A 26,361-nucleotide genomic window follows, 5' to 3' on the forward strand; every position below is an offset into this window, starting at 1 on the left:
AATTCAAAATCTGTAGCACACACAAAGTCAGCAGAAACCTCTATCTAAATATGTGAAATGTGACATAAGTCCATGGTATCCACTTAAAAATGTTCGCGAGAGAGCATACGGAAGGATTTCTATTTGTTGAAATTCGTCTTTCTCGTTTTTTAATCAATAAACATCCCTCACAAAGCTCTCTTACGATAAAAATTTTCAAGTGGAAATCAAGCCTTATCATTTCAGGTGACACATTTTACGCCCATACCGTACAACGCATAAAAGCCTTAGAGAAGCGAATTTGTGAGAGAATTTCATATATTTTCTCTTTAAAATTTACCTCTCCGAGGTTTTTATGCGTTGTACAGTAGTATAGAAACTTTTATAGATAACAACAAATTTGCATCCAAATTTTCCTTTTAATTTTCGGACCACTTTCGATTTGTTCCAAACAATTTCTCCAATGAATACGACCGTAGATGCAGTCCAGCCATACCAAATCCAAGTGGGTATGGGGGACGTTTCGGGATCGATTATAATTTTGGATCGGTTTTTAGAAAGAGTTTTGATGGCATTGTTCAAATTTATGTCACCTACGGTTTGGATCCACTTATCATATAGTCCTGCACACAGCCAACGCAGTAGAACATCGTTTAAGTAGTCAACGTAAACGAAGTTTTTCGGTAATTGAAAGGACAAAATGTGTTTGCTTAGATGTAACCCGGATATTACATGATAAACTTTCAGGTCTAATCGTTTCTGTACTCGAAGCACCAGTTCCGCTTGTTCGCTGTACAAAGTATACCCTCTGGAATTGTTCAATGACGCTTTTTCTTTGTTGAATTGAACCAGGCTTATCGGACTAATTCTGTCATTCCATCCACCAAAGTGTGTTAATTCTTCAAGTACTTGAACTACTTTTTCTCTCCAAACATTTTCATCGGAGAAAATTGGAATTTTTGAGTTGTAAAGATTCTCAATTGTGTCAATTTGGGGTTGATAGCGTGGTACCGTGACATTGCTTTGGAAGATGGAAAGAATAACGTTCGCTACTATTAAACCGCCGAATGTTAATGGTACAATGGCACACACGCCTGTAGCACCCAGATACCGATACTTGATACCTGCGTTGTCATTCATCAAAACGTTTATTACATCGGCAACGCGTTCGACAAGCAAAATTTCATTCTTCTGTAGATAGCCTGATACGGTCAGTATAAGTGTAGCCATTAAGATCGTCGCAAAAGTGTAACCCAAGAAACTGTCCGACGTTATATTTACCAGTATTGATGTGAAATCCGAATGCGGTTTGGCATGAGGAACTACGATTACTCCCGTTACCGTTCGAAGTGGATACATTTGTACTCTACCTTCCACAGGCATCTCGACTGCCAGTATTTCGTCTTTAATTGTTTGTGCATTCGTTACACTAACAGTGTTAATAACTGGTGTAGCATTAAACATCTTAGTGACTCTGCTCCAAAATTGTCTTTGCCCTAAATTAATGCCTATTTCATGCGTCCATGCAAATCTCAGTGGATCTCTTCGAAAATTTGGCTTCGCTTCATGAAAATAACTGCGAACAGACGCTGTACTTGTCACATTAGTTAACTTAAATCCACCAAACGGATCGAACTTCAGAACGTTCAGCAGCGGCTCCGATCTCCGGCCAGCTTCAACATTTAGGTAAAATGCACAAAAAATATTCAAAATTTTACGGCTCCAACTCAATCGGAAAAATTTCTCTACGACGTCCATCGATGGAAAGTCGTTTGCTAGAAGAACGCCGATTTTAACGTTGTCTTTGAGATCTCGAAACATTTCGATTGTCGTCAAAAACTGCGAAAAATTTCTTTCGAAAGTGTAACTGTGCACGAGAATGATCAAAAACGGATTTTTGCTTGCAACTTCATGCAACGTTGGTAGCGATACTCTTTTATCAAAACGGAAAACTGTCTGAGGTGTATAACGCTGGTTGCAATTGATGTTATTGAAAGGTGACATGGAAAGGATATCATGACGACGATGTTGAAACAACGAAGCCTCCAATAGGAATATGTTGTGATCAAAGTCGTAAAATTCATTCAGTTGGTGAATAAGATTGACCTCTTGATGCCCAAGGTGAACTGTTGCTAGAGCGGTTAATGCAACAGTGATGGCAGCTTCAAAATTCATCTTGAGTTCTACAAGAACTAAAAGAGGAAGTCATTTGAAATCGATGAAATAAAGACCACACTTACGATGGATAGAGGGTATTATAAAAAGCTCTCCCAAAGCTTTTGTCAATCGTAATCAAGAGTTTTATAGTGTACAGCGAAGAACCAGGTGCAACTGCTTTGAAGTCAAGAAGCAGCTAAACACTAATAACAAGTATGATTATACTCAGCTCATATAATGTTGTGTAGGGTTATAGACTATGTAACCCAATTTTTTTAATCCTTTTCGCTAGAGACTATAATTACTGACGAACGTAATTCGTAAATTATACATTGGCTGCCTACCTGATTTTATCAGATGATTTTTCCCCATTAGCATTTAGACTTTATTATTCGATTAATTAACCTAATGGTTTGAGTCTGATTCCGTGGCCCCTGAAATATTACTGAAGAATAGTAGATGACTATTTCAGTGAAGTAACTTGATATCTCCCATCCAGATGAGTAAAAGCATCCGATGTCTTCAGCCCGATATACTTTTACACATCGTGATACGTGATATGAGTTAATTCATTGTTGTAGTATGCTTTACTAGTGAGGTAATAGGACCATTCTCTCCCTAGGGAAAACCCTTTACCTCGCTCGTAAAGTAAAATAGCATGCTACACACAGGAAATAATTTTATTGCTTGCCCCGCCCCATGCGAAAATTGATTCTTACATATCAATTTGGCCCCTGCGAAAATGGTCGATTACATGAGGGATATTTGCGTGACACTTTCGTCAGGGAATCTCTATTTTCGCTGGGTGCTCGAGTCATTCATGTAAAATCAGTTTTCGTGGGGTGTAGCAATATGAAAGTGAATGCGTCATATGAAATATTTTATGCTTTTTAACATGAACACGGGAATAATTATTGATGTTTTGCGTTTTTGGACAATTATTTTGCAGTGGCGAGAGTTCAGTGTGGCAAAAGAATTTCAATTCTTAAAAAGAAAAATCACAAAACTGAAAGCGTCAGCCATATTTGTTCTAGCAATAATTTCAATGTTTGTTATGAACACACATAGCGAGCACTTTTAGTTGCGTATTTTTCACTTCAATTCGAAAACACTTCACACATTGATTAATTTTAGACACAATTCATTTCACTTCACTGCAAAATTTTTCGTCTAAAAAACAAAAACAACAAAATCATTGCTTAGAATGTATTATTTATCATGGAACGGAATAACAATTCAATGACAACATGGCACCTGCTATGGTGTGATCACTTCGATCACTTTCGGTACGGTTGGTACTGCTGTACCAATACCAATATTTTCGGGATATTTTATGAAGAAGTATGAGCCGATTTCGGCTGTGTACTGGTTTTATAGTGCCGAAAAAATTTCTATTTGTTTTGTTGATTTTGTCTACAGAGATAGTTGTATTTAAATCAGCTTTTGTTGCTATTTATAGAAATTGATATGTAAGAATCAATTTTCGCATGGGCAAGCAATAAAATAGAATACAGTGCACCCTGCTGCAATGATTCATTACATGGTGGAACAATTTTGAAACTCGCAACTCACGCGTGTGTGTTTAAGCGTCTCGGTTTGAAAACTGTTATTTTGACGCGGGTAGTTACATACCTCGCCTTCGGCTCGGATATGCAAACTCTACCCTTGTCAAAATAACAGTTTTCAAACCTTGGCGCTTAAACACACACTTGTGAGTTGCTCGTATCTCAAAATTGTTCCCCCATGTAATGAATCATTTTCGCAGGGTGCACTGTAACCTACTATAATATCATGTATCACGATGAGAGAAAGTGCATCCAGCTGAAACTTTCGAATACCTTTACTCATTTGGATACGAGATATCAGATTACTTTCCTGGTATAGTAATCTGCTATTACATAACGAGTGAGGTAGCCTGTGACGGAAAAGCCTCATTGCTTCACTAGTAAATTAAAAATTAAATTGTGACACCGGGAAATAGGATCGGTACGATTATACGTCTTCACGCACATTTTATTATTGGTTCCTCGTTCGGGTGGTGGTAGTGGTATACGTGACAGTGATGTAAGCGGGCATAATCTTGCCGTCTGATCCCCTGATACTTGAAATATTATTGAAGAAAATAATTTGTCAACTTAATTCTGATTACATTTGATTACAATAATGCAACCGAAAGCAAGTAATTTCACATGCACACCACTTCGTGAGATATGAAACACGTGTCATATATACACGAAAGCTAATTGCTGAATCGAAACATACCGCTTAACGCACGCCTGTAGGGTAATATTTTGAGTTGGCCGGGAAGTAGGATCGCATACCAAGCACGGGTGCAATGAATATAACGCCGAAATTTTCTTTTATTCACACAAATTTTATTACTTGTTCCTCGTTCGGACTGTAGTTATCAAGTGATTTGATATTGCATACATAACATGATTTAGTCAATACGAAAACCTCACGTGAGAATACATTAGTGACTAATACGCTAGGCAATTCAAAGTTTTAAATCTGTACCACGCGCGACCTTCATACATTCTTAATCAGTGTGTAAAATGTAGAGAACCAAAACAGATAAACTACACTGCCGATTTATCTCGCCTAATGCCAAAAATTTCGCGAGGCGTTGATCTCGCATTTTGTGTTAGGTACCCGCCTTCTATCAGTATATAAAATCTATAGGGATTATAGATCAAGTCCTTGTAAACCCGGACACTGACAGCTACACCGTCATCGATAGAGAACCCTAACATCAACTTGGTGAAAAAAAACGCATCAGAACAGTCGGAGCGTTTGCTGCGAATGAACCTCGTACTGCCCATAATCCTATTTCGCCTGTAACTATAATACGTCCGTAGCCGTAATAACGCTTTGCATTCGTCAATACCATTCAAACAAAAAAATTCATGAAATTCGGTCAAAGTTTACTGAAGATTTTTGAAATTGAAGAGTGCAAAGTATGAGAAATCAAATTGAAATTTGGGAATAAAATTTGTACGTGCCCTAATGAGATTCGAACCCGAGACCTCTTGCGTATGAAGCAAGCGGTCAACGATCTGAACCACCGGACTGAATAACATTTGCCGTTATCTTACGGATTTAGCGTTAGCGTTAGTGTGTCGCATTTAGCCTTAAACAAACGTTCTCTAGTAGTTTGCTACGCGTTTAAGAGGGTACAAGGGTTTAGCTTCGGACAAGAACCAAAATTGCGCGAAAAATAGGGCATATTTAGGAACATAATTCTCAGAACTCAATAGATGGAATACAGCAAAAAGGGCATTAACGATTAATTTGAGCCTTACTTAACAGAAATTTGTTTTCGCATTTATAAAATTACTTGATTTTCACAATTATTTTTCACAATTAAAACACGTCTGCAAGGCAATTTTTTTTCCACTTTAGTTACATTTTTTCGGCAGTACATCGAGAATAATCACATAAGTTGCTAGATCAAAACCGTTCCTTATGTCGCTGACCACGAAAATGTGTTTTCCTTTTTCTAAAATTCCTTTTTGTTTTGATGAAATTAAGTAAAATCAAAAATTTTTCTACCACGGCGGCCATCTTGTTTTCACACTATTTCTATGGTGGCCGTCTTCGATGTTCCAGATTCTATTGTTATTGAAGACACAATGAGCATTTCATTTGAATTAAAAGAGGTGGCGCCATAGCATTTGGTTTATGTCCACAGCTAAACCCTTGTACGCTCTTAACCAATAACCTAATAGTTAGGTCATTGAGTTTAACACATCAACGAACACGACACCATAAAACGACATCATCAACAATTTAACAGGAGAGAGAATGATCTTTTCAATTTCGGAACTTTCCATCAATGCAATTTGTTCCAAACAATTTCGCAAATGAATACGATCGTAGAGACAGTCCAGCCATACCAAATCCAAGTGGGTATAGTGGACGATTCGCGATTGATACCAACTTTTGATCGGCTTTCGGAGTGCATTCTGACAACGTTGTCCACACGTCTATCACATCCGATTTGGAACCACCTATCATATAGTCCCGAACTCTGCCAACGGAGTAGAAAATCATTGACGTAGTCAACGTAAAGGAAGTTTTTCGGTAACTGATACGACATGCTGTGCTTGCTTAGATGCATGCCGGAAATTTTATGATAAACTTTCAGGTCTAATCGTTTCTGTCCCTGAGATATCATTTCCGCGTGTTCGTCGTACATAGCAAACGCTATTGAGTTGTTTAACGTCTCTATTTCCGTTTTTAATTGTCTTAGACTCATCGGTTTAATTCTGTCACTCCATCCACCAAAGTGTGTCAATTCTTCAAGAATTTCAATTGTTTTTTCCAACCAAACAACCTCGTTACTGAAAATTGGAATTTTTGAGTTGTAAAGATCTTGAATCGTATCAATTTGGGGTTGATAGCGTGGTATGGTAACATGGCTTTGGAAGATGGAAATTATAACGTTCACTACAATTAAACCGCCGAATGTTAATGGTACGATAACAGAAACGGCTGTTGCACTCAGTTGTTGATACTTGATACGCAAGTTGTCATTCATCAAAACGTTTACAACATCGGCAACGCGTTCGAAAATCAAAATTTCATTCCTCTGTCGGTAATCAGATGCGGTCAATATAAGCGATGCTATTAGTATTGTCGCTAAAGTGTACAACAAGAACCTGTCCGACGTTATATTTACCAATAATGACGTGAAATCCGAATACGGTTTGGCATGAGGTACCGCCATTAATGTCGTTACAGTTCGATGTGGATACATTTGTACTTTACCTTCCACAATCACTTCGTATGGCAGTATCTCGTCTTTAATTGCAGATGTATTTCGTGTACTAAAAAGGATCGACAATTCCGTAGCATTAAACTTGCTGACGACATTGCCCCAAAAGTTTAGTTGGAGTAAAGTAATGTTCGCTTCATACAGCCTGACAAATGTCAGCGGATCTCCTCGAAAATTTGGCTTCATGTCATGAAAATAACTGCGAGCAGACCTAGTGCTTGTCACATTAGTTAACTTAAATCCACCAAACGGATCGAACTTGAAAACGTGCAGCACGGGCTCCGATTTGTAACCATGATCAACGTTTAGGTAAAAAGCACAGAAAATGTTCAAAACTTGACGGCTCCAACTCAACCGGAAATTTTTCTCTACGACATCCGCAGATGCAACGTTGTCTGCCAAAAACACGCCGACTTTTACGTTGGCTTTGAGATCTCGAAATATTTCGATTGTCGTCAAAAAGTGCGAAAAATTTCTTTCGAACTTCAAACTCTCCACGAGAATGATCAAAAACGGATTTTTGCTTGCAACTTCACTCAACGTTGGTAGCGATACTATTTTATCAAAACTGAAAACAGTCTGAGGCGTATAGCGCTGGCTGCAATTGATGTTGTTGTAAAATGGCATGGGAAGGATGTCATGACGATGATGTTGAAACAACGAAGCATCCAATAGAAATATGTTGTGATCAAAGTCGTAATATTCATTCAGTTGGCGAATAAGATTGACCTCTTGATGCCCAAGGTCAACTGTTGCTAGACCGGTTAATAGAGTGGTGATAGCTTCAAAATTCATATTCAGTTCTACCAGAACTTTATGCTAGTATCTGAAAGTGGAAATTATTTGATATCGATGCAACAATGACCAGTCGCCATTCGGATGAGCTTATGCTATTCGTAGTCAGGTCGTAACACTTACATCCAAAGTATTATAATTTACGGCAGAGAACCAAGTGAAACTGTTTTGATCGACACTATGAACTGAACAAGCATCTAAACACGAATATTATCCCCATCCCCAATCTGATTATGCTGGGCTCACATGATGTGTTTAAATGGATTCACCAATTCACCATGTAAAATTGTAGACTGTGACCAATATTTTTTGACCCGCTTGTTTGCAGGCCTATAATTACTGTCGAACATAATTCGTTACATTTACTGTTTAACGGATTTTTATCTGATAATTTGTTCCTAATACAATTTGCGTTTTGTTATTTGATTAATAAATTAACCTAATGGTACAATCATGAAAAGGCGAGTGTTCAGGGCCGAATTTTTGGGTGAATAGATCATTGTCAATGTCGTTTGAGATGTCAAATGAGCTGTCATTTTCACAAAGCTAACCACAATGTTAGAAAAATTTATATGGAGCTGTCATTGTTTGAGGTTAGCTTTGTGAAATTGACAACTCATTTGACACTATTTTGAGAGAAAAACCGTTATTTGACACTGATCTATTTGGTAAATTTTGTGAATTTCTTCGAATTTTGAATACATCCTGAGATCATATATTTCTGTGCTACGGTAATGGGTGTGTTGTGCCAGGGGACAGAGGCTAAGAAAGATATTGAAAAGATATGTTAAGAAGCTGTAGAATCATACAACTAAAAAAAAAAAAAATTGACTAAGAATTGATCAGTAGTTAGTGTTTGCAACTTATTTATCTCGATTTTTAGAAATCGGTCCACACTCTTCGACTTTGCGGACTGGCGATTCTTTTTCGTACAATGCCCTACTTAAAGGTAAGGAACAGAATTGAAAACTTTTGTGGTTATTCGATATTTAATCCTTAGGAAATATTTGCCTGAATGTTGCTACTACGTCTATACCGTACATCCTTTTTCAACTATGTTAAAAAGGAAATTACAAACAATTGAACTATCCAAAGTAAACTGTTTGATGATGTTAATTGATGACATGGCAGTGATATCGTGATGATGTTGGAATAACTTAATGTCCAATGGAAATATGTTGTGATCGAAGGCATAAAACTCATTCAGTTGATGTATTAGATTGACCTCTTGATGCCCAAAATGAACTGTAACCAGAGCGGATGGTGATTGCTTCAAAATTACAACATCTTCTACCCTGTATTCCTTGGTTACTTGTGCATAAATTAAGGCCGTTTAAAGAAAGCCAATTTAAAGCCGCTTTCGGTAGGTATGCATTTTATTATCCAATTAACATTTTACAATGTATTACAATATATGTGACAAACGATTGTAACTTATTCCCTTGACTGAAAGTCAGGGTCTTATGAAAGAAAATACCCTTAAATGTCCGTAACGCTAAGTTCACTTTGATATTTTGAAAATGTTCTACATTGGCAAAAAACGTTAATACAGAAAACGTCCGTACACTTGTGGACTCGATAACTCGAGTAATTCTTTACCGATTTTCAAAATTTTGGTTTTAATCGACGGAGAATGAAAATTATGAGGTTAAGTTCGTAGATGGGCAATATTGGAGTAATGAGATGGGAGTAATTCTCAAGAGAATTTTATTCCTTGTTACCGCGATAACTTCCCTAATTCTTATCAGATTTTAAAATTTGTTTGTGTTATTCGACGAAGATTGAAATTCTTGGGGTTGAGTTTGCAGATGGATAATGTTCGAACAACGAGATGGGAGAAATTCTACACAGACGCTTTCTCTTGTTACCGCGCGATAACTTGAGTAATTATTACCCGATTTTCAAATTTTTTGTTTTAATTGACAGAGAATGATATTGGAGTAGTGAGTTTGGAGTAATTGTAAACATAACTTGTTTACCACGACATTTTTGCAACGGATTTCCAGAAAAATTTCTTATTTGACGAGTAGTGAAATTCTGGATTTCTGGTCTAACAATTAAGAAGTACTTCCCAAAAGAGTTTTTGCTTGCTTGCTTGAGAAACCGATAGCTCGAGTAATTCTCAGAGGCTTCAAAAATCAATTTCGACCAGTAGCATAATTCATGTGGTTAAACTCGAACATTGGAATTTAATTGGACTAGTAATCTGGGATATACGACAATTTGTGCGTGAAATCCGTATTCTTAAAAGAATTTTTTTCGTTCCTAAAATGTTTGAACGAGTGTGAACTTTGTGTGAACCGTAATTCACAACGAGTTATATTTTTTCAAGAGGTAGGCAGGAAATACGCCAAATTATACTCAGACGCTTTTCCTTGTTATCGTGATAACTTAAGTAATTTTACCCGATTTTAAGTTCGTAGATGGATAATATTGGAGTAGTGAGGTTGGAGTATAATTGTAAACACAACTTGTTACCGCGACATTTTTGCAACGGATTTCCAGAAAAAAAAAATATTCGACGAGTAAGTGAATCTGGATTTCTGGTCGAACAATCTAGAAGTCTAGAACAATCTTGCTTGCTTGATAACACGATAACTCGAGTAATTCTCAGAGGCTTCGAAAATCGCAGATTCGAAAATATTAAGTGTTTTCGACCAGTATCGTAATTCATGTGGTTAAATTCGAACATTGGACTTTATTGGACTGGTAATCTGCGATATACGACAATTTTTGCGTGAAATCGCGTTCTTAAAAGAAATTTTTCGTTCCTAAAGTGTTTGCACGAGTGTGAATTTTGCCAGAGCCGTAATTCACATGAGTTTTTTTTTTCAAGAGGTAAGCAAGAAATGCGCCACCTGTTCAGCACTTTTAGTAGACTATATATAGGAGACTCAACTAAGACATCGCTCGCTGGACCTTCAACTCATAGCTCTTTTTGTTTCTTCAGGAAATTAAATAAATATAAGTAAAATGAAGCATGTGATGACCGATGTTTTCTTAATAAAAGAGATATCACCTTTTCATGTGACTTTAATTTTGTGATCTCAAAAACACCACCTCATTTAAAAATGGTTAGAAAACTAAGGCTGGAATTATAGAAAAAAAATAGCCAGTCAAGGGACCTGACCCCACCCAAGAGGTGGGGCCTAGTAAAATTTAAATGATAAAATAAACCCTATGAAGTGGGAAAAAAAACATATTGTGGTCGTACTTTCATTTCATGGAAATCGAGTTTTTTGTGTAGTAATATACTTCTCTTCAGATGGCTACCGATTTACATTTCAGACAAGAACTATAGAAAAGGGAGAAGGATCGTATACTAGATATGTACATACTCGAAATACGATCAATAAAATGCCTGAATTTTTTCAATTTCATACAAATTTAATTCAAAACAATACGAAAATCTAAGAATGAATTAGTGGTTCAAAAGTCCAAATCTTTAAGAGACATTATCAATCAAAAATCCATGTGTATCACGTGTAACGTGTGTATCAAGTACGTTTGAGATGTCATCCACGTTAAGAAATGTCATTTAGGCTAAAAAAAAATCATACAACTAAGCTAAAGTGAGGTTACGTCTGAAAGTATCATGAAAGTAGCTTGAAGATGATCTATATTTAAAGTGGAAGCAAAATAAATGATCGATTCTGAGTGTATGCAGATTTGAAAGCCAGTATAGTCTTACATACCGCCCATTTGAACTGTTTATGGTGCATTTGTTAGATTTTTTATCTGTAAACAGTTCCAATGCATACGCATTAGCTCGAGTTCGAAGTATAACCGTGCGCGCGCAAGCTCAATACACCGAAAAAACATTGTGAATGTTATGCAAGTCGACCGAAAGCTTGTTATTTAGATGTACACTCGTTTTCAAATCACAATACGCTAAAAATCTTAATAATCGATTATTTCAATTTACCCTGCCTTTACAAAAAAATTGTCATCATTTGAGATGCCAGAAAGTAAAGCAAATCTTACACACAAAAAAATGTGAAAAGCCTTCAATTGCATTTCATTTATACAACAGGGCCCTTCGGGTATAGCCCGAACTCCCATAGTGTCAGGCCGGACTTGCACATCAACAATAACAACAAATTTGAATCAAAATTTCCCTTTTAAATTTCGGATGACTTTCGATGATTGGCATTTGTTCCAAACAATTTCGCCAATGAACACGATCACAGATGCGGTCCAGCCATACCAAATCCAAGTGGGTATTGTGGACGATTCGGTATCGATGATAACTTTTGATCGTTTTTTAGAATGATTTTTGACGACATTGTTCACAATCATTTCACTATTGACTTGTTTCCACTTATCATATAGTCCAGCACTCAGCCAACGGAGTTGAATATCATTGACAAAGTCGACGTAAACGAAGTTTTTCGGTAATTGATACGACAAAGTGTGTTTGCTTAGATGCATGCCGGATATTAAATGATAAACTTTGAGGTCTAATCGTTTCTGCGCCTCAAGTATAATTTCCGCGTGTTCGCCATTCAAAGCGAACGATATGGAGTTGTTCAATGACATTATTTCTTTGTGGAATTGAGCCATATTTATTGGACTTATCCTGTGACTCCAGCCACCGAACTGTGTCAATTCTTCTAGCACTTCAACTACTTTTTCCAACCAGAAAACTTTGTTAGTAAAAATTGGAATTTTTGAGTTGTAAAGACCTTGAATCGTGTCAATTTGAGGTTCAAAGCGTGGTAGGGTGACATTGCTTTTGAGGATGGAAAGAATAACGTTCGCCATTATTAGGCCGCCGAATGTTAATGGTACAATGACACAGACACTTGCTCCACGTAGTTGCCGATACTTGATACCTGCGTTGTCATTCATCAAAATGTTTATTACATCGGCAACGCGCTCGAGAAGAAACAGTTTATTCTTCTGTCGGTAGTCAGATGCGGTCAATATAAGTGAGGCCATTAAGATCGTCGCCAAAGTGTAACCTAAGAAACTGTCCGACGTTATATTTACCAATATTGACGTGAAATCCGAATACGGTTTGGCATGAGGAACTGCCAATAATACTGTTACCGTTCGATGTGGATACATTTGTACTTTACCTTCCACAGGCAATTCGAGTATCAGTATTTCGTCTTTAATTTCATGTGAGTTCGTTGCATTAAAAGAATTAATTAATGATGTAGCATTAAACATCCTAGCGACACTGTTCCAAAAGTGCATTTGCCCTGAATTAAAGCCCAGTTCATGCATCCAGGCAAATCTCAGTGGATCTCTTCGAAAATTCGGCTTCGCTTCACGAAAATAACTGCGAGCAGACGCAGTGCTGGGTCCATTCGTTATTTTAAATCCACCAAACGGATCGAAGTTGAAAACGTTGAGACGGGGTTCCAATCTCTGACCATGATTAAGGTTCACGTAAAATGCACAGAAAATATTCAAAATTTTACGGCTCCAGCTCGACCGAAAGAATGTCTTTACGACGTACGCAGATGGAACTTGGTTTGCCAAAAACACGCCGATTTTTATGTTCGCTTTGAGATCTCGAAACATTTCGATTGTCGTCAAAAACTGCAAAAAATTTCTTTCGAACTTCGAACTGTCCACGAGAATGATCAAAAACAGATTTTTGCTTGCAACTTCACGCAACGTTGGTAGCGATACTACTTTATCAAAACTGAAAACAGTCTGAGGCGTATAACGCTGGCTGCAATTGATGTTGGTGAAAGGTGACGTGGAAAGGATATCATGTTGACGATGTTGGAACAACGAAGCATCCAATAGAAATACGTTGTGATCGAAGTCGTAAAATTCATTCAGTTGATGTATTAGATGTATTGATGTATCGTGATGCCGAAGATGAACAGTAGCCAGACTGGTTAATACGGTGGTGATTGCTTCAAAATACATTTTGGCTTCTACTAGTCATTTGAAATCGATAAAGTAATGTTCACACTTCCGGTGGATGTACGGTGTGCGTGTATTATGATAATCTCTACCAAGGCTTTTGTCATTCGTAATCAGGTCGAAGTACCGACAGCCGCGAAGTTTTAAAATGTATAGTAGAGAGCCAGGTGAAACTGCTTTAAAGTCGACAAGCATCTAAACACGAATAATATCCGAAGTATGATGATACTCGGCTCATATTATGTTTCTAGAAGCATTAGCCATGAATAATTGTAGACTATGTAACTAACATTTTTTTTTACCCTTTTGGTTGGAGGCTATAATTACTGTCGCACTGTTATTTTAATCTATTTTGTTTATCTGATATTTTTTCCCATTATCATTTCATTATTCGATTAATTACAGTAAGTGTTTTAGTTCTGCACATATTTGACATTTTGAAAAGCGCTACATTTCTTAAAAGCATGTTCGAAAAGCTCTGACCATATACAACTATATAAACTCTGAGACTTTGTCGAAAAACCAATAATCTAACTGCCACAGTTCCAACAATAACCTAAAACCATAAAATTGAAACACTTTTCCAACTGGCCGACATTTTTCTAGAAATACCATATCGTTTTACTCCTTTGGGTCATCTAATGACAAGCCAAACAGCCTTCATACCACGTCTAGAAACACGTACACACATATAAAACAACAGTCATTTTACACAATCGGTTCAGTAATTTCTGAGATATCGTAGATACGCTCTATAGTTATGTCGCCGACGATATGGGGGCTTGTATGGAAACTTTTGAGAGCCCTAGCTCCTAAAGGAGATCACGTCAGATATTCGGCTGAAATGTCGTTACCAACATTGGACACCACCACGCTCCTTAGAGATAGGTCATTGGACGCATTCGATGCAATTGAACGTTGGGGTTCAACACTGGATCTAATGGCTGATTGTTCAGTGAAGAACGAAGTTTCATCAACGTCTTTTGCGGTTGGCAATCGGATGCTGCATCATGCTCAATGTACTGATCGCTCCGATAAACGTATCCATGAGCGTCTTAAAGTTGTTGATGAATTTCGACAAGTCGCCAGACAACGAACTTGACAACGCTCCAATCGCTTCATTCATACGATCAATTGATGCAGCTACCTACACCTCTGTTTCCAACGTTGCATTCGCTGCAGAACCAATGAATGTTAGGACTGTTATTGACAGCATTCAGCATTGGCTTGTTCACGGATGCACATTTTGAATGAAATATACCGCCACAGACACCGGAACACGACATGAATTCTGAATTCGTGATGGAATGACTGCAAGAATTACATTTGGTGGCCATTGTGTGCAATTTGTCCGACGGCACAATGGATGAAAGCACAATGATGATAAAGAAAAAAACCGATTTACTCTCTGACACGGCGGTACAAAAGTCAATGTATGAAAATGACTTTTTATAAAAACACAAAATACTTTTATTTATGACGAAATATCTAAAAAAAAACTTTAATGTCTGAAGGACGAATCGGCTATTCTGAGCAAATTTAGATCAAAACTTTGACGAAAACAGAATCAAGCTAACAAATTTCTATCAAAAAAAGACGAGAGCTCAAAAACACGTTCGATCTATCAACTTTTAAGTGAAACCCTTTTCGTCCACTTAGGCTAGTCTGGGCCTGCATGTATTGAAAATAACGACTCATTTGAAATTACAAAAATCTATTGAGAAATTCAGCCAGGCAAGGGACCGACCCACCTTATGGACTAGTTATATGCTTCTCACCAATTTGGTCGCGAGTTGTAGAACGGGAAGTAGGATTGTATACCATACCCGGTATGTATAATGGAAATAAAATGACGGAATGTTCTCATTTTCATTCATTCGTTTGGGTGCACCACACACCTGGATATATGCGGTTCACAAGATCACAAGTTAACAAAAAAGGTCACCATGGGTTGAAGTGTAAAAGAAGTGCAGGTCGTCACATGCGTCAGACAGAACTGAATCGCATCATCAAACGTGCTCTACTGTCAGCCGGAATGCCTGCAAGATTGGAACCTGTTGGATTGGCAAGAGATGAAGAGAAGGGTTGCACACTAAATTGGGACGCAACATGCACTGATACTTTTGCAGTCAGTAACATTCGCCGTTGAGACCATGGGCGCATGGACTAAGGAAGCGGAAGCATTTTTCAACGAGCTAGGCAAACGAATCGCATTGGAAACATTGCTGAAACGAGTGCTGAAAATAAAGAACTTTTCATACAAACTTTAAACAAGAGTGAAGTGTTATACATAAAATGATTTAATTCAAAACAATAGAAAATTGTAGACATGAGAATGCGTTAGTTAGAAGGCTAATTGGTTCTGCAATTCAAAATTCGAAATCTGTACCAAATTTTCCCTTTAAACTTTTGGATTACTTTTGTTGATTGACATTTGCTCCAAACAATTTCAATAATGAATACGATAGCAGATACAGTCCAGCCATACCAAATCCAAATGGGTATGGAGGACGATTCCGGATGGATAGTAACTCTTGATTGGTTTTTGGAATATTTTCTGACAATATTGTCCACACGTATTTCACATCCGATTTGGAACCACCTATCATATAGTCCCGAACTCTGCCAACGGAGGAGAAAATCATTTACGTAGTCAATGTAAACGAAGTTTTTCGGTAACTGATATGACATGCTGAGTTTGCTTAGTTGCAGGTCGGAAATTTTATGAAAAGCTTTCAGACCTAATCGTTTCTGTGCCTGAGATAACATTTCCGCGTGTTCGTCGAATAAAGTAAATGCTATGGAATTGTTGAACGTCTCTGCTTCCGTGTTTAATTGTCTTAGACTCATCGGACTAATTCTGTCGCTCCATCCACCAAAGTGTGTCAATTCTTCAAGAATTTCAACTACTATCTCCAACCAACCAATTTCGTTAGTGAAAATTGGAATTTTTGAGTTGTATAGATCCGTAATCGTGTCAATTTGGGGTTGATAGCGTGGCATGGTAACATGGCTTTGGAAAATGGAAATTATAAAGTTCACTACAATTAAACCACCGAATGTTAATGGTACAATGACACAGACACCTATGGCATCCAGATGCCTATATTTAATAGCGCTGTTGTCATTCATCAAAACGTTTATTACGTCGGCAAGGCGCTGGAGAAGCAACAGTTTATTCTTCTGTCGGTAGTCAGATACGGTCAGCATAAGTGAGGTCAATAAGATCGTCACAAAAGTGTAACCCAAGAAACTGTCCGACGTTATATTTACCAATAATGACGTGAAATCCGAATACGGTTTGGCATGAGGAACTGACATTAATATCGTTACCGCTCGATGTGGATACATTTGTACCCTACCTTCCACAATCACTTCGTATGGCAGTATCTCGTCTTTAATTACAGATGTATTTTTTCCACTCAAAAGGATCGACAATTGCGTAGCATTAAGTTTGCTGGCAACACTGTCCCAAAAATTTTGTTGGAGGAAAGTAATGTTCGCTTCATACAGCCTGACAAATGTCAGCGGATCTCCTCGAAAATTTGGCTTCAATTGCTTCGCATCATGAAAATAACTTCGAGCAGACGCTGTTCTTGCCAAATTTTCTACTTTAAATCCACCAAACGGATCGAACTTGAAAACATTCAGCTGGGGTAAAGACCTCTCATCAACGTCTAGGTAGAATGCACAGAAAATATTCATAAATTTACGGCTCCAACTCAATCGGAAAAATTTCTCTACGGCATCAGCAGATGGAACGTTGTTCGCTAAAAGCACACCGATTTTTACGTTGGCTTTGAGATCTCGAAACATTTCGATTGTCGTCAAAAACTGCGAGAAATTTCTTTCGAACTTCGAACTCTCCACGAAAATGATCAAAAACGGATTTTTGCTTGCAACTTCACGTAACGTTGGAAGCGATACTATTTCAACAAAACTGAAAATAGTCTGAGGCGTATAACGGTGGCTGCAATTGATGTTAAGTGATGACATGGAAAGCATATGAAGAGGATGATGTTGGAACAACGAAGCATCCAACAGAAATATGTTGTGATCGAAGTCGTAAAATTCATTCAGTTGATGTATTAGATTGACCTCTTGATGCCCAAGATCAACTGTAGAGAGAACATGTAATGAGGTCATCATAGCTGCAAAATTCATCTGGCGATCTAGCAGAAGTGTATTATCTGAAAGAGGAAATAATTTGAAAACGATGAAGTGGTCACAATATATTTGGATCTAGGTCTAAGCCTTCCGTACATATTTGTAATGAAAAGCTACCCCGGAGGCTTCGGAAAAATAATCTCTTAATCGGGTGGAACCGCTTACCAACAGCCAAATTTTTGTAATAGAAGGTAGCGAACCGAATCAAACCGAATTGATCGACACAATGAATTGAACAAATATCTTTCCCCCAATTTTTTTTTGTGTAATGTTTTTGTTGTTCACTCGTGTGATGCTTCTAAATGGCTAATAATTTACTAAAATTATACACTCCGTGAACGAATTGTTTAACTCTTGCAGGCTACAATTACCGTCAAGCGTAATTTATAAATTTGTTGTCATCGACCTGATTTTAGTCTGATTAGGTTCTATTACAACTTTATCGATTTTCATTTTATTTATTTGATCCCACAAAAACCTTCTACGGAGATTTTTCTGTTGGCGCAGTTGAGGTCCGTGTGGACTTCCAAAGCTTTTGATATCGGATTTTTTGTTTGTCAACCGACTTTGCCAAAAAGAAAAAAAATAATTTCATTTAAAAAAATTGTATCGCAGATGGCAGATGATTCGGCTTTCACATTTTTGTCAGGTTACAGTTTTCTCTATTCCCAAGAGTAATACAAAATGTTTGCCTCCAGGCGCAGAATATGTCACCAATTCCGATGTTTTGAACGTTGAAACTTTCACTTCCAAGGCTTTTGTGGGATAACAGTTTTTTTAGAAGTTTCGGTGTTAGTTCAGGGCGTGGGGTAATCTGGCACACCATACAAATTGATGGTGTGCCAGATTCACCTCTAAGGGGCGAATCTGGCACAGTCATGACTTTTCGTTACATGAAGTAAAAGGATGCAAGCTATGATCGCGTGTGCCAGATTCCCCGATGCCAGCCACAAAGCCATCCCGCCCAAGGTAAGAAGTACCAGAGAAATCAGTAAAAATTCCATTCCAAAATCTATGCATTGGAGCTCCTTGGTCTTGTCGAAAGTGACACAAGTTTTAAAAGTTCGCTTATATGTCTTACGTTTCTTGGTTTCTGTTTTATGTTGAGACAACTGCGTCACGAATTCCGCTATAGCTTCAGGATTAATTAAGTAATGGTACCAATGAATAGGCAAGTTTGATCATTTGACACTTCGAATGTTATTGACGAAAATAGTTTAGTTTAGTTCAGGCAAAGAAATCAATATTCTTGAAAACAACATTCCGTCCCTCATATTCCCGAATGGCTGCTAGGAATTTCCCGCCGCGTCATTCACAATGATTGACAAAATGACACATTTTGTATAAGGAAAATGTCACTTCGTGGGTTATTGTGAATGACGCGGCGCGAAATTCCTCAACACCTCCCGAATAGATGAAAAAAGAAAAAATTTGAATTGATGCGTTCTTACATTACCGTTATTACACACTGTTGATCATGAACCATACCATGTTACGTACGGCTATCATCTGTAACCAATGACGCTGACAAACGCTGACTAATGCGGTCGTATCTCGTATATAATAGTAAATGTTAAATAAAAATGAAGTACAAGAATTTGCATCAATCTCTTGAAAATAGTTTCATCAAATGAAGAAGTAGATCCGATATCGAGCCAGCTGAATCTTCTAAAAAATACTTAGACCAAATGAAGTAGTAGATTTAGACCATTGATATGTTTGCCTTCTGGGAAAGGTTAAGTAGTCATCTAACTAGTCCAGTTCGTTAGATGCAGTCAAATAGACCTTATAGTGCTTCGTATAATAATTGGCTCATACAGTGAACGACATCTCAAATGTCTCACTGTCATTTTTTTCAGAGAATGTCATTGTGAATTTGCAATGACACAATAAAATTCTCAGAAAAATTTGACAGTGAGACATTTGAGATGTCGTTCACTGTAAAGTTAATTATCTGTGAAGTAATAAAAGGTTTCCACGCTATTTTAGTTATATGATTCAACACGATAATCGAATCCAAACAATTATGATTATAATGAGCATTGAGAACTAGCTCATGTCCAAACTGAAAGGAGTTGGTAGCAGAATTTTAGGAACCTTCACATCAAGAAATACATTTCCGGTAAAAATACGCAAATTGCTTTTGTATTTGATTTGTACAATTAAGACCATTCTCTACCACCAATACAACTTTGTAATCTCAACTACAGCTACCAGCGGCACCTTTTTTAGAAAATTTGAACGAGAGGACACTTTAAACGTTTGTCTCGGTCTTTGATTGCAGTTGTCGTATAGCTTCCTGTTCGTGTTCCTTTCGGAATACTCTGTAGAGGGAATACACAACGATGAACAGGTAAAAATTGTATGCAGCAGCGATCAATGCCCCTAAGCATAGAGATGGCCATAACCAGAGCTGTATGAAAAAGACGTAGAGGTAGAAACATGTAATCGCAAACATCAACGCCATCATCTCAAACATACGGGTGTGATTTCGCTGAAATGGACAAGGCAATCGTTTCAATATCATAAAACGGGGAAAAATTGCTGTGAATGTACGTACTGTGTTGATTGCGTTAAAACTTCGACAGGCGATCACCACAATTGCAATACAAGCGGCCGTAATGAATATTGCAATTAGAACTAGAACTAAAGAGAATTGTGGGTTTTTAGTCATCCAATTCGACATCATCATATCCATACGAATAGCTTACCAGTAGCAGAAGGTTTCGATTCGATTTCTGCCACAATTTGGTCGTCTTTGAGTATCATTCTTTCGGTTTGCTCGCTAACCGGAGCGAGACAGATGGCGGCTAAGAATAAAATCAAGACAATTGCGTAGGTTATTATTTGCAGGAATGCGACAATTTTGCCTAAAAATGAGCAAACAAACAAAATTATTTGGGGATTCTGAATATGCGGTTGATCGCTAAGAACCTCCAGTTTCGATCTTCGCACAACCCAAGAACGAATTTACGTGCACCATTTCGATTTGTAATTGAATTGGTCTGATCACGCTACTAAAATAATGAAAAATTGAAATCGATTAGAAAGTGTCACAAAGCTTAACATTTAGGAGTGGGTTTCTGGCTCGTTGAATTCACTGTCTTTAACATTGTAGTAAGGTATTTGGATTGATATTTGGAACTACTTTTGATTAAAACCCACTTTCAAAAATATATGGCCTACAAGCCTGTGTGATGTGAAGCAGCCACACAATGCAAAATATTAAGTTTCACTTTGTTTGGGCTGCAACAAGCGAAGTTTTCGAAAATAATGCGACCAAAACAGATACGCAAGTAACTATTCATGGTAATAATAGGGATGAGCGGGTTGAGGTTTTTTCAAAACCCGCCCTAACCCGACCCGGCCCGTTATCCGTTTCTGAAACCCGACACTTTTGAAACCCGACAAATTTTTAACCCGCCCGAACCCGGCCCAACCCGTTAAAGATATATGAAACCCGCCCAAAAACCGGCCCGCCCAGTAAAATCTGTATAGAAAATTCTAGCTGCGCTGACAGATTTCAAACTATTGTTAAATAAAGTTAAATCGCTGAACGTATTAACGACTCAGTTTTGGGGTTAGTTTTTCGCCAATTGATCAGAGACAAATTTATGAGTATCATAAACACCAGGATTACACCTAACTTTAATAAATATTCACGCCGTAAGTGCGCCTTAGTGTTTGACATTTATTACAAGACATCAGCGTAACATCGTCCAAACGTCACTTGTAATTATTTACATTTTTAGCGCACTAATGGGATAATAAGGGTATTCCCGAACCGAGTTTAGTTTTTATACTCGAGGCTATAAAAGGCTAAAAAATGAAATTTTAAGAATTTGGCGAATGTGTCCGCCGCCGCCGGTGTGATTCTTGCTTGAATAGAAAAAAAATTTCTCGATATTTGGAAATTCCATATCCTACGAAATATTGTGTTGGTAAATGGAACATTTACTCTATGGACGCGATTTTTTAAAAAAATTTCTAGTGTTCACTAAAAATCTCACAAGTTTGTCTGGAAATTTTTTTTCCCATAGTAAGCCATACAAACTTAGTAGTCCATAGAGAAAAATGTTCCATTTACCAACACAATATTTTGTAGGGTATGGAATTTCCAAATATCGAGAAAACTTTTTTCCATACAAGCAAGAATCACTTGTCGACTGTCACCGAAAACAAACTGCTAATTTTTAGCGCGGGATCTCAGGACTTCGGTGAGAGGTAATTCACGCCATAGGTCCTCCAAAAATTTAAATTTTGGCAACTGTCAGTTGGACAAAATACTGCTGACTTCATGTAACTAATGTCAAAAACTGTGCTTTAAAAAGTCCTGATATGCAATGAATGTACATAGAGTATACTTTCATTGCCGATATGCACTATGTTTTGAAATGGAAGGCGCACTTATGGCGTGAATTAATTTTTCAATCGGACTTATACTAGTGATAAACGTAATTTGATTAATTTTTGGGCTTGAAGACTGAAATTCGACGGATTCGACACGCAAACTACGATTGAAAAATTTAAATTTACTTAACTCGTGATATACTAATACCATTCAGTGACACTTCTGTCAGTATCTTACACTTTTAATTTTTTTTAAATCTTTTATACTCTGTATGACAAAGAATTTAACGAACGACAATCGAGTCGACTTAAGAAAAACTCTGTTGAGAGTTCTAAGTGAACTAATATGACTGAACGAATCATTTTTATAGTCATTTCAAATACGTCGGGTTAATTCGGGCTTTGATTTCAAATACCCGCCCAAACCCAGCCCAACCCGAAATTCATTTTTTGAAACTCGACTCAGAGCCAACCTGAACTACTCACAACCCGCCCGCCCAAAACCCGACGGGCCGGGTCGGGTTTGCGGGTTACCCGAATCTTCGGGTCAACCCGCTCATCCCTAGTAATAAAGTAATGACTCGTTTTGCGAAGGTGCAGTGAGTAAAACAGCTTACGTAATTGTTTTGTACGTTTGTTCTCTCAAACCTTAAACCGTACAAAAAATTGCGGGATTTTGTGAGAGAATGTCACACGTTTCCTCTCTCCAAGTCTTGCATCTATTTTACACTAAGTTCGGTGCATTTAAGAGACATACCCAATTTTTTGCTTCGAATAATGATTTACGTCGATTAAAAATAACTTACAAAAATTGCTTCGACTAATTCGGAGGATAATTTACTTACAGTGAACGACATCTCAAATGTCTCACTGTCAAATTTTTCTGAGAATTTTATTGTGTCATTGCAAATTCACAATGACATTCTCTGAAAAAAATGACAGTGAGACATTTGAGATGTCGTTCACTGTACAAATTTCTGTTATTTTTGCATAGCTGAAAAAATTCTGTAATTTCCAAGCTGTGAAAATCAGTAGTGCTTTTCCTGCACATGTACCATGTACATGGTACACTGCATCCACAAAATACATGAAATTTGAAAACAACGCCAATTTATTTAAGAATTCTACTAAACATTGACGAACGAAACATATTTTCCAACGATGAAAATTGGTTCGTCTATTAATAAACAATTTCTCTCAACTATATGCACATACATATTCCATTCCACAGCGTTTTTAAAATGGAACCGACACACTTACAAGATTATGAAATTTGGTTTATTTATTCGATGTATAACATCGAAAATCGAGGTAGAGAAAATTAATTGATCGATGTAAGTGAAACATTGAAATTTTCTTTGATTTTAATTTTTTCGGTTTTGATTTGATCTTCTTTTAATGAAAAATATTTATTTTGTTCTGGCTAAACTAGAGCCAACTTTGAAGTCTCCGATTGAAACTACAGAGAAGAAGCTGTAAGGGATGAGCCCATTTAATTTGATAATTATGTCCACATGACCACCACAATTCTAGCAAATGAAAGTGCACAAAAATGGTGCCAGTGAATGCAACGAAACACTCAAATAATCTACAAAAATAAGAGTTTCTTTTCAAGCCAATTAGTAAGTACATTAATTCTAAGAAATACAAAGTCTGCTTCACAATTTTCTCCGATCGAATTAAACTGACTGACTGAAAGAATATACCGACGAAAAATCGCGTCCACAGTCTTCGGAAAACTAACATCCGAATCAATTTTCCACAAAATATTTTTTGTAATTTCTTCACTGTTCAGTGATCGTGGGCATATAAAAATAAACTTTTTATGGAAGATCGTGTCTTCTTGCTTTATTTCGCTAACATTTCGCCAAATCGGCGATATACGATGACGTCGTTTCGATATATTTTTTTTGTCAAATGAAAATTTGCTGGAAAATTTCACAGAGGGGCAAACCACTCAAAAGAGTTGCATTCGAAAAGAAAGAGTTGCATCGGAGTCGCTCACTGAAGGAGTTGCACGCTGAAAAAAGAGTCGCAAATCGAGTGGTTTACCCCTCGAATTTTACTCAACCTTTTTATTTAAGTTAGATATTCGTGCATTGCGTATCCAGTGCATGAGATATGGACAGTGATCTCGAATTTCTTCCGTTCTTTCATTAAATGAATATATAATTACTTCAGAAAACATTTCAATTTTTGCGTTGAAACATAGCACTCTAGCTCCAAGCGTTAACTATCAAATGGTAGATGTCAAATTTGGAGTCTATGCATACAAATTTGCATGTATTGTGTGATTTAACGCACACAAAGAATTTCCTCATGTCTATACGAAAGAAACATATATTTCATGAGTCTTCCTTTTTCTATGTTAGTGCTTGTAACTTGGAGTGCTATGGGCCATATCCTATACTATGATTGAAATATACATTTTCATATGTGTGGTGTGATTACCCTTATTTTTCCTCCACTCAAAAGGCAATGAGGCAATGGCGTTTTGTTGACGTTTTGTCTGACGACGGTTCGGGGGAGAAACTGTCTATTTTCTTCGTCTCTCTTGTTTTGCTTCATGGAGAAAAACGGTTCCAACACGGATGATTCACAGCACTCGCCTGCTCTGGCCGCAAAACTCTATTGTCGGAATTTTCTATTTTCTTCCCTCGGTAAAATAATAACTCGCTTCGCCTAGTTAAAAAAATCCACTTTTCATCACTCGTAACAAAAAATACTGAAAAATACTGTTTCTGTACGGGCTCTATGACCACACTCTCAATTTAATATCATTCAACACTAGTCTCTACACTGCGTTGTTGAAAAAATTAAACAAAGATTATCGCAAGTTCATGAGATTCGGCTAATTCTATATTTAGATTTTGTGTATATAGCGGGTTAGAGGTATTCCCGCGACCCGAATTATACACATTTTTTTCTTTACAAAGCAAATCTTAAATTTCGCAAAAATCAACGCGACCAGTCACACACTAATGCCCAAGTGACAGATCCATGGAAGCAAATCGCTACAGAGATCGTTTCATTTGGCGCGCGTAAATCATTGTTCAAATTTCGCCTTGGGTGCTTTGTCGGGTCACGAGATTTCCATCGGTGCAGTTTGTCAAAAAAAAAAAAAACTCAGGTCGGGAATATCGCTATTGTTTTGTTGGAAGTAATTAATTTTGTGTTGTTTTTACGATGTTAAGAGGCGTACACAGCTGTTGAAAAATACTTGCACCAGCAGTTCATTTTTGGAAAGTCAAATTAGGGACCTATATGGTTGCTGCTGATTTTATAGAATGAACATGATGAATTTGAATTCCGTTATTTCAATAAATGTTATCAAACGCTGTCGCATGTATAGACATTTCGCTTACTTATTTACAAGATAACGATTTTGCAAGCAGTTTTTACGAACTGTGTACTAGCCTTTAACAGTCTTAACTATTCTTCAGATTCAATTTTCGCATTCACATCGCAGATAGTGTGATCTGAGCTCTGTAAAAACAATTATCAAATCTTTTTTTCTGCTGCCACTATCTGAGAAATATTGAATTTTCATCCGTCATAGACGTAACATCCCTCATAATGTATACGATGACAATTACGTAAAGACTAAAATAAGTCAATTCTAATTGCAGAAAATGGATTTGTCCACTACCAGAACTGAGCAACTGCTCCACTACTTCAGAAGACATCATGGACGACCTTCTTCTACTGTTTCGCCATGGGATGTTACCACAACAGGTAGGACTGCTCTGACGTGATTTCTTAATACCTACAAATAATAAAACTTTTTACCGAAAGCCCTTGAAGCTTTTGAAGCTCTGCAGTTTTTAAGTTTTCGCTTTCTACATAAACAACAAAATGTTTCAGATTTCTATCCACATGATGAATCAACTAAAAGCATTTTGAGTGTTAGCTACGAAGGAAATGTCGAGGAACGTGCTGAAGAACTCGGGCTTCCTGCATGGGGTCAATTTGCTATTTTTATTGTTGTAGGCATTGTGATACTCGGGATAGGTTTCTTTATCATTCGCCGGTATTTTTGGAAACGACATAACGCGCATAGGCATGGAGAAGTGAAGCCTACGGCGCTACTCGAATAAAAGAGAAATTCAGACATTGGATTCGGAATCAAGCAGATGTAGAGAGTGATGCCAGTTGAATTGAAACATATATCAAATGTATTTTATTTGTGAAATTGGACGAAACGTCCTCGTTTTTGGTTTAATAAAATGAGGTACTCTTGTCACGAATAA

The 26,361-nt window shown here is 37.3% G+C and overlaps 1 protein-coding gene and 1 long non-coding RNA gene across 7 annotated transcripts; one reads left to right on the plus strand and one right to left on the minus strand.

Annotated features, from left to right (window-relative positions):
- Positions 1-19,877: 19,877 nt before the first annotated feature.
- LOC119076144 lies at positions 19,878-24,581 on the minus strand. 4 transcript variants are annotated; one of them, XM_037182822.1, is made up of 5 exons: positions 24,563-24,581; positions 20,696-20,778; positions 20,473-20,631; positions 20,322-20,407; positions 19,878-20,255 (listed from the first exon to the last, which is right to left on the minus strand). In XM_037182822.1, the coding sequence occupies exons 2-5, from the start codon at positions 20,742-20,744 to the stop codon at positions 20,016-20,018; spliced, it is 534 nt and encodes a 177-aa protein (XP_037038717.1). In that variant the 5' UTR covers positions 20,745-20,778; positions 24,563-24,581; the 3' UTR covers positions 19,878-20,015. The 4 variants fall into 4 exon arrangements, with proteins under 4 accessions (XP_037038717.1, XP_037038716.1, XP_037038715.1 ...); XM_037182821.1 differs by lacking the exon at positions 24,563-24,581 and adding an exon at positions 24,416-24,447; XM_037182820.1 differs by lacking the exon at positions 24,563-24,581 and adding an exon at positions 23,760-23,898.
- Positions 24,582-25,535: 954 nt separating this feature from the next.
- LOC119076180 lies at positions 25,536-26,361 on the plus strand. Of its 3 annotated transcripts, none has more exons than XR_005087550.1 (3): positions 25,536-25,672; positions 25,725-25,846; positions 25,976-26,361. It is a non-coding gene; the product is annotated as an uncharacterized LOC119076180 (long non-coding RNA). The 3 variants fall into 3 exon arrangements; XR_005087549.1 differs by having other exon boundaries at positions 25,539-25,689; positions 25,741-25,846; XR_005087548.1 differs by having other exon boundaries at positions 25,542-25,672; positions 25,741-25,846.

Source organism: Bradysia coprophila, unplaced genomic scaffold (assembly GCF_014529535.1).
Source record: "Bradysia coprophila strain Holo2 unplaced genomic scaffold, BU_Bcop_v1 contig_232, whole genome shotgun sequence".
NCBI lineage: Eukaryota > Metazoa > Arthropoda > Insecta > Diptera > Sciaridae > Bradysia > Bradysia coprophila.

What these genes read in the sequence shown, in the direction of transcription:
- LOC119076144 (XM_037182819.1), bottom strand. Translation starts at nt 23,857, where the DNA reads ATGTTAGTTTTCCGAAGACTGTGGACGCGATTTTTCGTCGGTATATTC. An exon ending in ATCGAAACCTTCTGCTACTG is followed by an intron (nt 20,408 to 20,472) that starts GTAAGCTATTCG and finishes AATTCTCTTTAG; the next exon opens with TTCTAGTTCTAATTGCAATA. An exon ending in GTTTTAACGCAATCAACACA is followed by an intron (nt 20,256 to 20,321) that starts GTACGTACATTC and finishes TGTCCATTTCAG; the next exon opens with CGAAATCACACCCGTATGTT.